The 14,040-nt window shown below is 44.4% G+C and overlaps 1 protein-coding gene across 1 annotated transcript in view; it reads right to left on the minus strand.

Annotated features, from left to right (window-relative positions):
• The window catches only part of LOC144589909 (zinc finger protein basonuclin-2-like), a 377,934-nt gene that overhangs the window by 65,302 nt on the left and 298,592 nt on the right, over positions 1 to 14,040 (minus strand). Inside the window, exon 4 of the mRNA XM_078394881.1 lies at positions 11,153 to 13,104. Coding sequence (XP_078251007.1) covers positions 11,153 to 13,104 — 1,952 coding nt within the window. The remainder of the gene's footprint in view (positions 1 to 11,152; positions 13,105 to 14,040) is intronic.

A 14,040-nucleotide genomic window follows, 5' to 3' on the forward strand; every position in this document is an offset into this window, starting at 1 on the left:
CACTTTCTCCAACCATCTGCCAATCACCGTTAATAACCTGAATCCACCTATCACTTGCCAGGTTTTGTCCAACTACCTCATCTTTTTCAAGCTTTCTCCCGCCCCCCCGCCCTTTTCCAATTTGTCTGAAGAAGGTTCCCGATCCGAAATGTCGTCTGTCCATTTCCTCCACAGATGCTGCTTGAACCGTTAAGTTTCTCCAGCACTTCATTTTTTGCAACCTATATTCACTTCTATTGAGAATGCTAAGGTCAGGTCTGGACCCATGTCTTTCATGAAGGGGGGCACATGAGACAACCCATGTCCCTTCATTTTGTTTAACATTGTTATGGGCTTTTTATTACTGTTGACATTTTTATTTAGGGAAAGACAATGTTTGCAGTTGTTCAGAGCACCGTTCATCATAGTACAGGGCTGTGGCCAGTTTTAGTGATATAATTCTGGGGTAGTATTAATGATACAAGGATGGGCAAGGTCAGGTGATGAAGGACACGGAGCACTATTAGTGATGCAGGGCTGGGACCAATTGTTATAACATAGTTATTGCCCACTGGGAAGAATGTTGGTGATAGAGCATTGGGATCCCTTTTCTAATGCTAACCAGGATGTTTAGTTTAGTTTAGTTTAGAGATACAGTGTGGAAACAGGTCCTTCGGCCCACAACGGCCAGCGATTCGCCCGTACACCAGTTCTATCCGACACACAAGGGGCAATTTACAGATGTTAATTAACCTAAAAAAAAACCCCTGCACATCTTTGGAATGTGGGAGGAAAATCAGAGCACCCGGAGGAAACCCATGTGGTCACAGGGAGAACATATAAACAGACAGCACCCGTCGTCAGGAATGAAGCCGGGTCTCTTTCACTGTAAGACAGCAACTCTACCGCTGCACCACTGTGCGGTTAAATCTGAACCAGATTTAGTGAAGTGGAGCCAGTACCAATTATTTTGATATATAATGGGTTTAAGTGATACACTGCCAGGGCTGGTTATTGATGCAATGCTGTGGCCAGTTTTGGAGATGTGGGCCAAGGGCCAGATTTTGTGATACAGAGCTGTGTGTGGCCAGTTTCATCGATGGCTGGGACCAGGTTTACCAATGCAAGTTCAGGGCTGGTTGCTGTGCTGCATGGCTGAGAGTAGTTTTAACGATCCAGATTTAGTAACACTAAAATTCTGATAATCTGGCATTGTTGGAATTTTATTGGATGCACAACGGCAGATTTTCCAGACTTGTGGATGTTCATTTTATTAATAGAAACACAGATACATAGAAAAATAGGTGCAGGAGTAGGCCATTTGGCCCTTCGAGCCAGCACCACCATTCAATGTGATCATGGCTGATCATCTAAAATCAGTACCCAGTCCCTACCTTTTCCCCATATCCCTTGATTCCTTTAGCCCTAAGAGTTAAATCTAACTCTCTCTTGAAAACATCCAGTGAATTCGCCTCCACTGCCTTCTGTGGCGGAGAATTCCACAGATTCACGATTCTCTGGGTGAAGAGGTTTTTCCTCATCTCAGTCCAAAATGGACTACCCCTTATTCTTAAACTGTGACCCCTGATTCTGGGCTCCCCCAACATCAGGAACTTTTTTCCTGCATCTAGCCTGTTCAATCTCTTAAGAATTTTATATGTTTCTATAAGATCTCCTCTCATCCTTCTAAATTCAAGTGAATATAAGCCTAGTCGACCCATTCTTTCATCATATGTCAGTCCCGCCATCCCGGGAATTAACCTGGTGAACCTACGCTGCACTCCCTCAATAGCAATAATGTCCTTCCTCAAATTAGGAGACCAAAATTGCACACAATATTCCAGGTGCGGTCTCACCAGGACCCTGTACAACTGCAGTAGGATAGTAATGTTCCAACACATTTTTAAATCACCGTTTTTAGATCTTACATAATACTGTAACAGGTTTTCTAGTAAATATGGTACAGAGACCACAAGGAACTGGGGATCTGTGATTGGAAATGTAGCATAGGAATTGGGGGTCCAGTGAGTAGAAGTGAACAAGGGAACAATGGGTCCCATTGAGTAGAAAGAGAGCGTGAGAACTGGCATTCTGGTGAATGGAAAGGGAGTGTGGAAATTGGGATCCAGGTGAGTGGGAAGGAAGTGCAGAAACATCACCTGGTGAGCCAGATGCCAGACTCGGGATTTATGAAATCAGGTTGTGCATTAGTGGAGTTTTACTGTTCAGAGCTGGGGACCAATTTCAGTGATAAAGAGTTGCTTTCATTTTATGCGATTTAGTTTTTGCAAGACAGTTGGGAGGTCGAATGTAACGGGAAATTATATAGTAAATAGAATAGAATAAAATAGAACAGAATAGAACATAATAGAATAGTACAGCACAGGAAAGGGCCCTTCAGCCCACAATGTTTGTGCCAAATATTATGCTAAGTTAAAATGATCTCATCTCCCTGTACATGATCCATATCCCACTATTTCCTGCACCTCCATGTGCCTATTCAAAACCCTCTTGAACACCACTGTTGTATCTGTGTCCACAACCATACCGAGCAGTACATTCCAGACCCCCACCACTCTCTGTGTAAAAAACTTGCTCTGCACATCTCCAATAAAGTCTCCACCTCTCACCTTATAGCCTTGCCCTCGAGTGATAGACATTTCCACCCTGGGAAAAAGGTTCTGGCTGTCGACCCTATCTGCAGCTGATCTACAGAACCCACTGTATCTTTAACAGCCTTCCTCACTGTCTGCAACTCCTCCAATTTTGGTATCATCAGCAAACTTACTCGCCAGACCATCTACAATTACTTCTAATCATTTATATATATATATATAATGTATATATATATATATATATATATATATCACAAACAGCAGAGGTCCCTGCACAGATTCCTGTGGAATACCATCTCCTCCTCGATCTCAAGCTGCCCTTTGTATTCTCTGCACTGATCTTGCTGTCCTCCAGGTCCTTCTCCTCAGTGAATACAGATGCAAAGTACTCATTTAGTACCTTACCTACATCCTCTGACTCTAAGCTGAGATTCCTTCCTTTATCTTTGAGCAGCCCTACCTTCTCCCTGGTCACCCTCTCATTATTTACGTACATATATAAAAGCCTTGGGATTTTCCTTCATCAGACTCACATTTTATGGACCCTTAGAGGCCCTTCAAATCGCCTGCTTGAGTTATTTCCTACACGCAGTATATTCCTCATAAGCCCCATCTGATGCCACCTTCTTAAACCGGACATGAGCTTCCTTTTAATAGAAGATAGACACAAAAAGCTGGAGTAATTCAGCGGGACAGGCAGCATCTCTGGAGAGAAGGAATGGGTGATGTTTTGGGTCAAGACCCTTCTTCCTTTTTCTTCCTGACCAAGTTTACAACCTCCTTGGTCATCCACGGTTCCCTTAGCTTGCCGTCCTTATCGCTCCTAATACTGGAACATGATTGGCTGGCCTTTAAACAACTCCCGCTTGTCAGCTGTGGATTTACCCAATATACGCTCCTTAGCTCCTGCCTAAAGACATTGTAAGCTGCTTTGCCCCAATTAAGTACCTTCCATAACATCCAGCCCTGTCCCTATTCAAAACAATCTTAAAACTTATGGAGGTGTGATCACTATCTCCAAATGTTTCTTCCACTGCAACACCAGTCACCTGACCAGGCTCTTTTCCCAATACAAGATCCAATATGGTCCCTCCTTGAATTGGGCCATCCACATACTGTTTAGGGAAACCTCCTTGGATACACCTAACAAATTCTGCCCTGTCTAATCTTCTTGCCCCAAGTTCCAGTCAATATTGGGGAGGTTAAAGTCACCCACTACAACAACCCTGTGGCTCTTGCATCCTTCCGTAATCTGTTTACATATCTAGTCCTCTAGATAATACATATCTAGTCCACACTAGATAATATGCTCCACGATGTTGTTTATCCAGGGGTCAGGTGTACTGAATTTTCTTCTCTGAAATAGTGTGGTGGCATATATTATGTCCACCTGAAAGAGCAGAAGGGGACTTATTCCTTTAATATGAACTCACAGTTAAAATATAAATATAAGGCAGTCTGAATCTGCAGTCAAGCATACTTATTTACATACTAGAGAGTGAAGAAACGGAAATGGTATGGTGTATAAGCAATCTAAATCCAATGGCACTGCCTCGGGCGAAGCATGGTTCAGGAACAGTCACAGTTCCAGACAAGGTGCAGATGTAATTCCAAATGCAACACCCCTCATTACTGCCAGTCTAGCTGTGCTGCAGTAACCCAATACTGCCAGTCCGACATACATCACCACCTCACCACTGCTCTCCAATTGCAACGATCCCTCAATTCTGTGCATTGAATCTCTCTATTCAGTGAAAGATGGGTCCATTCCTTGAGCAAAACACAAAATGCTGGAAGAACTCAATGGTCCAGGCAGTATTTGGGGGAAGGAATAGGCAGGAGACATTTTGGGTTGGGACCCAAGTTTCATCCCGACCTAAAACATCAGCTGACCAGTCTGAAGAAAGGTCCTGACCCAAAACGCGGCTTGAAAATTCACTCCCCAGATGCTGCCTGCCTGAAACTCCCCAAGTTTCTCCAGCACTTTGTGTTTTGCTCCAGATTCCAGCATCTAATGTCTCGTGTCTCCATTTGGGTACATTCTACTCATCTGGAGAGACCGAGAACGTAATTTCACTGGCACTGCCATTTTCCACAGGGTGCCATTGAGTGCATGCATGTCACTTCACCAATGCACACTTTAATTCAAAGGAATTCCACTCACTCAGTGATCAGTTGGTACATGGCCAAAGGCTGTGATTAGAGTGATGTCTGTTATCCTGGCAGAAGGCATGGTGCCTTCAGTTCACAGCTCAGAGAAACCACCACAGATCTCGGGTGACACAGACTGCCTTGCAGGTGACTGGGATTCAAGTGCACACAGGCAACATAAATGCAATTTCTGCCATGTTGTCATATGAAATATGGCACAACAGATTGAAACAATCACTCCATTGCCTCTCACATTTTGGAAGGTCCCAGTAGCTGTTGGAGGAGAAATAGTGAGTAGGGTGCAGGAGTGAGGGTGAGCTGCACAGTACCAATAGACCGAGGCACTATTTGGAGAAGCAAAACTGAGGGAGTGCTGAATTGTTGGAGGAGCGGTACCGAGTGCCCCTCTGTCAGATGGGAGATGCAGCTATGTTGCTGCACTTTTGGTACACCAGTGCTGAAGTATTGCCATACCGTCAGAGTAGTGGTACAGAGGGAGAGTAGCCCCAGTGAAATGTAATACTGAAGGAGTGTTGGACCAGGCGGAGGGGGCATTACTGAGTGAGTGTTGCACAATCTGAGGTGCCAACATTCAGATGTTACTTTAAGCAGTATCCACGTTCTTCCTCAAACTTACACTGGAAATCGTTACACACTACTTCAAAGAGCAAGAGTGTTCTCTCATGGGCCAATATTTATCTTCAGCCAACATCATTAAAACAGATTTTGTGATGATCATCACATGTATGTTTGTCGGAGCTTGCTATGTGCAAGCTGGCTGCTAGGTTTCCCACATCACAGCACGGACCACTCTTGACAAACACTTTCTTGGTCATAAAGCACTTTGGAACATTGTGATGGAAGACGATAAAAGTACAAGTTTTCCTCTCTGGTTCTCAGTTAAAGGACAGACTGGTGGATTGGCAGGATACCTTGCAAACCCCCCTGTAACCCACAGCAGAGGACTGAGCTTCCACTGCAGCACAGAGTTTGGCATCTTTCGTCGGTGCTGCAGTGGAAGGGGACAAATTGGCCATCAGATACTGCATCATACTTGGTCCACAATTGTGCAAATGGAGTTGGCCATCACTTCCAAACTGAGGAGGATAGCTACAGGTTCTATGCAAAACTCTGTGCCATTTTGGTGCTGGACTCTCTGTGCTACGTGACAGTGAATTCAGGCATTCTGGCTGCCCTGTCAATATAGCTAGCACTTCATGGTGCATACCCATCAGTCTTCTTCAGTCGCCAGACCCATCAAAGTCCTCATCTGATCACTCTGCATCGTTGAGGGTGCTGACACTTGCACTACAGAGGCCCCCTGCCATGGCCACGGGCCACTCATGCCTGGAGATCCCACCTCTCTGCCTTCCTCTAAATTATGCACAGTATCAGTGTCTGAGCTGGTTGCTGAGACAGTGAAATCGAGTGACGTTGTGACTTCAGCACAGCTGCCGTCCTGCTGTCCCCCACTGCCTGGACAGGATGCAGTTCTTCGGTATCTGCAATGGAAAAGGGGCAAGGGTAAAGTTATGATGCGGGGACCAGAGGGAGGTGAGAGGTGCATGCTCACACCATCTGCAATTTGCAAACCAGAAGAGAGCATAAAAGAGGAGATGTATGGGAGAAATGCAAGTACAAGGGTCCCATCCCCTTGGATGGGTTCAACACTGGCACTGTCCACAGAACAATAGGAGGTGTCCCATTAATGCCCAGCACCCTTCTCCATGGTGTGACAATGTAGAAAGGAATCTGCCCTTTATTGTTAGCTGCCTCTGATTGTACACCATCTTGTCATGTATTCGTGAGCAAAAATGTGTAGCTTGGGTGGATATGTTTATCTGGATTGAATAAGTGACAGCCTGTGCAAGCTATGAGCATGGACTAATGGCGGGAATAAAAGTGTGAGGATGAGGTGAGCTATGTAAATATAATGCAGGAACCCAGATTGATGGAGGCAATTGGCAGGCGAGTGATGGGGTCTCGTGCATTGAGCAAGGTTGCAGGCTGGTAGTGCAACTGATGGGACATGGCAATAATGAAGCATTCACTGACCTGGACCACAAACGTGAGGTCACTGAACTTCTTGCGATACCACATCCGGATCCTCGGGGCTTGAGTGCCGGTACTGACCATATCTGTTTGCTCTTGCTGACTCCAGGCCTCCTGCAGATACAGGACATCACTCCTACATTCAAGGCCTGCAGCGCAGCATTAGAAAACCCCAGAGCTCACACTCTCACACATTGTACAACTTTTCATGGGTTCCCAGGTCAGATCCTCTCATGTACAGATTCCTGCAACTCTTCTTCCCTTTAAGATCTGCAAGCTGACTTCAACCAGAACTAGCCCACGTGTCACTGGCCATTTAATGTTATGACTAGCCAATCAATAATGACTGTTTGACACCAAAATCATTGACAAGACTCATCAGTAGAAAATTGGACTGCTTCCATCATTACAATTAATTGTGCATTTAGGTCCCTGTGCCTGTTATCAAAAAATAGCAAAGTTGACCTCTTTAAGGAGAGTCATTTTTCAATGGCATGGTTCAGAGTTAGTGTTGCCTGGTAAGATTTAGAAGAGTCAGCATTTAATGTGACTGTTAATGTTTTATTGGTATGAATTAGAGTGGAGAAGTGTTTAATGGGACAGTTTAGGCTCATTCAGCATTCACTGACATAAAACCTGGTTTTGGACAATTAGTGTTCAATGACGATTTAAGTTCCTGGTTAATAGAATAAATTGAGAACAGTCAAAGTTCAATGGTATAATCAACTGTGGCCAGAGAAGGATGATGCACCTATGTTGATTAGTCTTTCATTCCTCTTTGTTCAAAACCATGCTTGCCACTCTGGCCTGTTCAAAATCAGGAGAAACCAAGAAGATGAGGAAAACATTAATGGAAGACAGGACACAAAAATCACAAATAATTGAGAATTAGAGAGAGTAGTAGTCCACAAAAAGAAAAAGTAAAGTTTTTAATTAATAAATTAAAATATTGATTACTTTTGAGGAAGCAACAAGAACCTTTGTGCCCTAGAAATCCTGTGATTGATGTTAATAGGAGAAGCTGCAACAAAGGACTTTTTTCTCCTGTGGCTGCAGGAGAAGACAAAAGAATAAATAAATTGATTCAGCTTTTAAATCCTCAGTGACACTACTATTACCATGGAGGGTAGGGCAATGGGAACACTTCCCCAAATCACCCATTATCCTGACTTGCAAATGCTTAACTGTTCCCTCATCGTTGGTGGGTTAAAATCCTCGACCTCTGTCTGCAGCAACACTGCAAGAATAGCTTCACTAGCAGGACTATAGAAGTTCAAAAAAGCTCACCACCACCTTCTCAAGGGTAATCATGGATGGGCAATAATTGTTGTGACACAATCCCGCCAAAGGATATTAAAAAAATTAATAAAATAAGACAATCAAATAATGCAGCACCAATACAATTTACACTGTTGCAAAAGGCCCTGACTTATCCCCATTGTGCTCCATCTGAATAATCCAAGGCTCGCATTACTACTGTGCCTTTCACAACCTTAGCAGTAACAATTCAAAACACTCTCCAGGTCATTACATACTTCCGTAAGCCTGGTCACTGCAGTGGTAAATATAGTAAGAGATTACTAATTTGTGCACAGCATGTATCCATGAATAGAAGCGTGATTATGGTTACAAAACGTGGCTTAATGATGTTGCCTGTGGGATAAGTATTGACCTGTTCACTGGAGCCGACTCACTGCTCACTGAGCCGCAGTCAACACCACACCTGAAAGACACCCGGCCTAATATCAAATTCTGACTCAACGTTGCCAGTACCAGCCTGTGAACTCTGGCTGGAATTTAATTAATATTAGCTGATATTAACTCAGGTGCGATGTTATTGCTGTGGCTTGCAATGCTGTCAGTTTCACCAAGCAATCCAGGTGGTATTCTGGCTATCAACTCTTCTTCTCCCATCACCCTGACCTTGCCCAAACCCTCCATACTGTGCTGGAGTCATACTTGGGTTGCACAGATTATGCTGTGGTTGTACAGGTCAACAACTACAAGAGCGTTTCCCTCTGGCAAGCACCAGCAAAGAAACAGACAGTACCCATTATTGACAGCAAAAAATCTGTGTAAACGTTAAGATTAATTCTTCATATTATTGAATGTTGTTGTTGTTGTTGTTGTTGTTCGTCTTCATCTTGTTGTTGTTCGTGGAGTATACAGCTTGATTTGGGGCAAAGTCAAAATGTCAAAGACTAAAGCTGGGAATGATTGCAGACTGTTTTCACTTGATAAAGGGTCTCAAACAGTGTGCCTATAGACCACTCTGCACACGGGGGGTCATTAATGAGCAGAGAGTTTGGCAGGAAAAGGACCTGGAGGGATATGGCAGCAATGAACCATTTGTAACAGTCAGCCCTGATATGTTGTGGCTGCAATCATGTGGTTTATCTGTGTGGGCAGCAGTTGACAAGGTGTGCTCCTAGGATCAGTATGCAGGGTTACTGGCACTGGTATAAAGAGAGGCCAAGGAAACAGTCAGTGCAAATGAGGAAAACCACGAGCTGTTCGCAGCAACATTATTAGAGCAGCAATGAAAGAAGACACAAAGCAATGCGAAAGTTCGCACATAATCAAGGCATGTGTAACGCATGTATTGGTCTGTGGAATGATGCTAGTAATGTGGTTGAATTTGCTTTCTAAGTGCGAGTTGTATGAGTGGCTGAACGCTTGTCTCTGAATGCCAGTGGTTTGAGTGTGTGTGTGAGTTGTGTTTGAGTGAGTGTGTGCGCGTGTTGGTGTGTGTGAGAAAAATCCACCATTTGTTGTGAAATGGGAATAGAATGATGAGAGGATACAGGTGATTAGTGATGTGTCTGGCTTTCAGTGAGGAAGGAATGTGGCTGCTGGATGGAGTTGGGAAGGGGTTTCCATTTCGATCTCTGGTAAACTCTGGGTGAACAAAACAATATGAAGAGGGAGAGTTGATTTTAAAAGACCTTTATTATAAGCTGCCTCCACCTCTCAACAATGACTGATCCTTGGTGCAGCCACTCTCCAGAGAGGGCAGCCAAACTCACAGATGCTGCCTTGGGGTTTGCAGAGAATACATATGTTAAAGTGAAATGCATTCATTATTCTGGACATTTACTTTTATCATCTTGGATCCCCTCATAATGCACCGCGAGAACAGCTTCTCATCCACCACCCTTGCCAGCCCTATACAAAATGCTGGGAAATATAGAAACATCAGGTCTATCTCACGTCATCATTCCTGTCACCACTTACTCTCTCCTGTCCCCATACAGAGCTTCCCTTTGTGATTTCTTGCATGTCCTTTTCCCTGGGTCTGTATATTATTATTATTTTTGGGACGTTGCCACAGCACTATTTACTGCCCCTTGCCCAATTGCCCTCAAGGAGGAAGTAAGTGGTGGGTCACTTCATTGAATGGCTCACTTGAACCTTTAAGAGAGCAGTTCAGAGACAACCACAATTGGGCCAATTAGGCGCTGGAGCTGGACGTCTCTGCGTGCTGGTCCCATATGAGGATCTGCTATTATCCAATACAATCACTCACCCCTTTTAAATCTTTATTTCACTGTGGATGGCTTGACTGTAATCATGTATAGTCTTTTCTTTGGACAGCATGCTAACAAAAGCTTTTCACTGTACCTCAGTGCACTCGATGATAATAAACTAAACTAATCTAAACTAAACAGTCTGAAGAAGGGTCTCGACCCTAAACATCACATATTCCTTTTCTCCAGAGATGCTGCCTGGCCCGCTGAGTTCCTGCAGCATTTTTATGTCTACATACTAAACTAAACTAAACTATTTAAGGATGGCTGAACTTCCTCCTCGAAAGACATTTGGTATAGTGGATGGAATCCGCTCATTCCACATTCACCTTATAAGCCATGTTCAAATTTCTTCTCGTTCGAATGAAAGGTTATCAGCCTGAATACTTAATTCTTTTCTCTTTGCACAGATGTCTCTGACTTATTGAGTATTTCCTACATCCCTGTTGTATTTCAGATTTCCAACATCTGCAGTGTTTTTCTCTCACTTTTAATTTCCTGACCCTTTCTCCAACAACATGCTTCATCTTCTCCCAGTGTCTTTTTCACATCGGAACAATGTTAGGAGCTGTAGAGTTAAACGTGTGTCACACCATTTCACAGGGAACTCTGCAAAGTACCTGATAACACCCAAATTCTTAAAACAATAGTCTTCCTTATTTATCTAAAAAAAAATAAGCATAAACATGTGCAATAACATTATTTGAAAAACAATAACATTTAAAACAAAATAAGCTGAGAGAAAAAAACATTTCATCTTAAATAATTAGGATTCAGCTAAAAAGGTACATAGTTAAATCTAGTTGTATAAATCAGAAAGGACTGTACCTGTCTCTGCTTCTGCGAGATGGGAACGCTGCATTGCAACCTTCCACTGTGCAAACATGCATCTCCTTCAGGTGAACATTCTTGTAGTGTAACTTCACACTGTAGGAGCTTTTAAAGCTCTTCTTGCAGACGTAACAGATCTTGGGATCCGGGCTGGAGCACAGTTCACTCTCTGGTGAGTATTTCTGGGGGCTGCCATAACCCATAGAAGATGCAAAGCCTTCTTGGAGGGCAGCCATGCTCCCAGCTCCTCCGTTATACAAGCCATACTGGCTGATGCTATAGAACATGTCATAGGTTGGGTCACTGAACTCCTCCTTTATTTTAATGGTATGGGGGAGTGGGGATACACAGTCTTTGTCTTCATTCTTGCTGTCTGACATTTCATCCTTATCAAAAATGTCTCTGTGTGTCTGCTCCTCATTTTCCGTGGCTTCATCGCACATTTTGGACTCAGAGCCTTCAGACTCATCCTCGAAATCGCGGTCCTGCTCATGATCCTCGGAAGTGATGCTTCCCATCTTTTTATCGTCAAAGCCTCCGAAACTTCTCTCATCATCTGCGTTCCTGCTGACATGCATATGCAAGGCTGGGCTTATACTCTTGTGACCATTGCCATTGCTGATTTCCTCATCGTGGACGTCACTGTTCACATGATTCTCGTTGACCTGATCATCTTCGTCAAACTCATCAGCGGCGCCGATTACCTCTTTTTCTATCTTCACGGGCATGCTTGATTTGCGAGACTTTTTCTTGGGGGCGAGTTCAGCTGTGAGCTCCTGGACGGCGGGCGGGAGCTGCTCAGGGCCGCAAGGCTGCTCAAGGCCACCTACCACTGGCATGATGGGGCTGGTAGGGAGTGAGTTTGGTGGGCTTACCAAGTCACCAGAGGTCAGCAGGCTCCGGTAAAATGGAGGGACAGGCTGCACTGTTTTTAGCGAGGGGAACACCAGCGGGCTTTGTAGAACTGGATCCACTGAGGATGAGCTGAAACCCAGGGACGGCCGTCCTGGAGACGAAAGGCTCAAATTTGACTTGATGCTGGATATGACGGGAGTGGCAGCTCCAGATGTGGCTCGAATGAGGTCCTTGTCTCGGTTGTTCCTCAGCATTGGCATGTGCAGGCGCGGGTTGGGGTTGGCACTGTGTCGATTACGGCTCCGCAGGGAACTGAAGACCATGTTGCAGCCTTCAATGGTACACCTGTGCTTGATCTTCAGGTGCACAGCATTGTAGTGGATCTTGAGCGTGCCTTTATCATAGAAGGTCTTCCCACACGCATTGCAGACCACTCGGCCCTTCCTCGGGGACAACCCGTTCCTTCGCATCCTCTGGATCTTTGCATTCAGAATGCTGGCTTTGGAGTGGTCAGATTTGACCAGGTCATTTGCAGGAGCTGGAGTATGAATTGGGGACATGCTCCTCTGCTCATTCTTGGGTTCAATGTTGATGATGCTGCTGAGCGCATTTCTGCTGCCCGACTGGTCGCTTCGAAAAGGAGAAACGGAGACTTCAGACTCGCTGCTCTCCACATGCTCATTCTGCAGGGGAAGGTTAGGTTCCCTCAGCCTCAGGCTTGGTTGTTCAAGCATGACTCCATTGGGAGGGAGACCAAGGAGGGGAGCAGACACAGGGTTTATGTACTGGAACGGAAGCAGGAAGGCCAAGCTATTGGGGATGTTTTCAAAATGGTGGACGCTGGACGGGTTGCTGTTTTCGAGATGAGATAGAAGACTGGGGCTCCGTGTCTGATTGTTGCCTTCTATGAAAGTCCTGATATCGGAATCTGCTTTGGAAGTCGCCACTGCCACAGCCTGCCCTTCTTTCTCCTGGATGGCCATCAGCTCCACAATGGATTTGGTTTCTCCGAATCTCAGGAACTGCTGGAGGGTAATGATCTCCTCTTCCCGGGACATGATTGCCCAACGGTCCAGCACCTTGCCTGCAGCATCCTTCGGGCCATATCAAGGAAACAACAAAGGCAAAAACAAAAGAAAATCTTATTGATTCCGCATAATTACAGCAGCCTTATTCAGAAGATGCTAAAACTGTCCTACTGATGAAACAGAGGCCCAGGAGCAACATGCAAAGATTGTTAATACCATTCGACCCATAGCGCAAACTTTTCTGCCATGCACATGTGGTAATTAGGTTGACTATTAGTGAAACAGACAGAGTTTAATAATGTCAAAGCAAATGCAATGAAAACCACTGGGACTCCATGAAATGAACCAGCTAAGATCCTGCTATTACAAAGACGATGATTTCTTTTAGATGTAGATGTTGAGTATACATTGCTTATTAATATGGAACACTTGCTGTGCAGACCCAAGGTAAGTCTGCATGATAATCCTTGCAAGTCTGATGGTATGGGAGGGGGTACGTTTACAAGGAACAACTTTTTCAGCAATGCCACACACAAGAGTGAGTGAGACAAAAACTAGTAAGTCTGCAATGTAAAATCATAATTTAACAAAACAGGTTTGTGTTCATGTTGCAGGCAAAGAACATGAAGCAACCAAGATATGTTTTGGCAGCAAATCACAGCACGGCACTTTCATGACGGTCCCAGGACAGTCTGCTGTACAGTGTGCTGTTAAATCTGCTTTTCATCCGTCGTTGTTGGTCACGCAATACTGGGCTGGACACGGAGATCAGTGGGTCAACTGTGGTGCAGAAATTGACCTGACAGAACTTCAACTATTTTCTTCTAGATTAAAAGCAAACATTAAAAATCCAACAAATGCAGTGTGCAGTTGTATTTCTTAATATCATCACACATTTACCAATGCAAAAAAAGATTCTGGAGCCAAGGATAATTAAAGCTCTTGCCTTTAACTATTCGTTAGAATGTGTTTCACTGTTTTCATATTACTCATTAGACTGCT

This window comes from Rhinoraja longicauda, chromosome 3 (genome assembly GCF_053455715.1).
Source record: "Rhinoraja longicauda isolate Sanriku21f chromosome 3, sRhiLon1.1, whole genome shotgun sequence".
Lineage (NCBI taxonomy): Eukaryota > Metazoa > Chordata > Chondrichthyes > Rajiformes > Arhynchobatidae > Rhinoraja > Rhinoraja longicauda.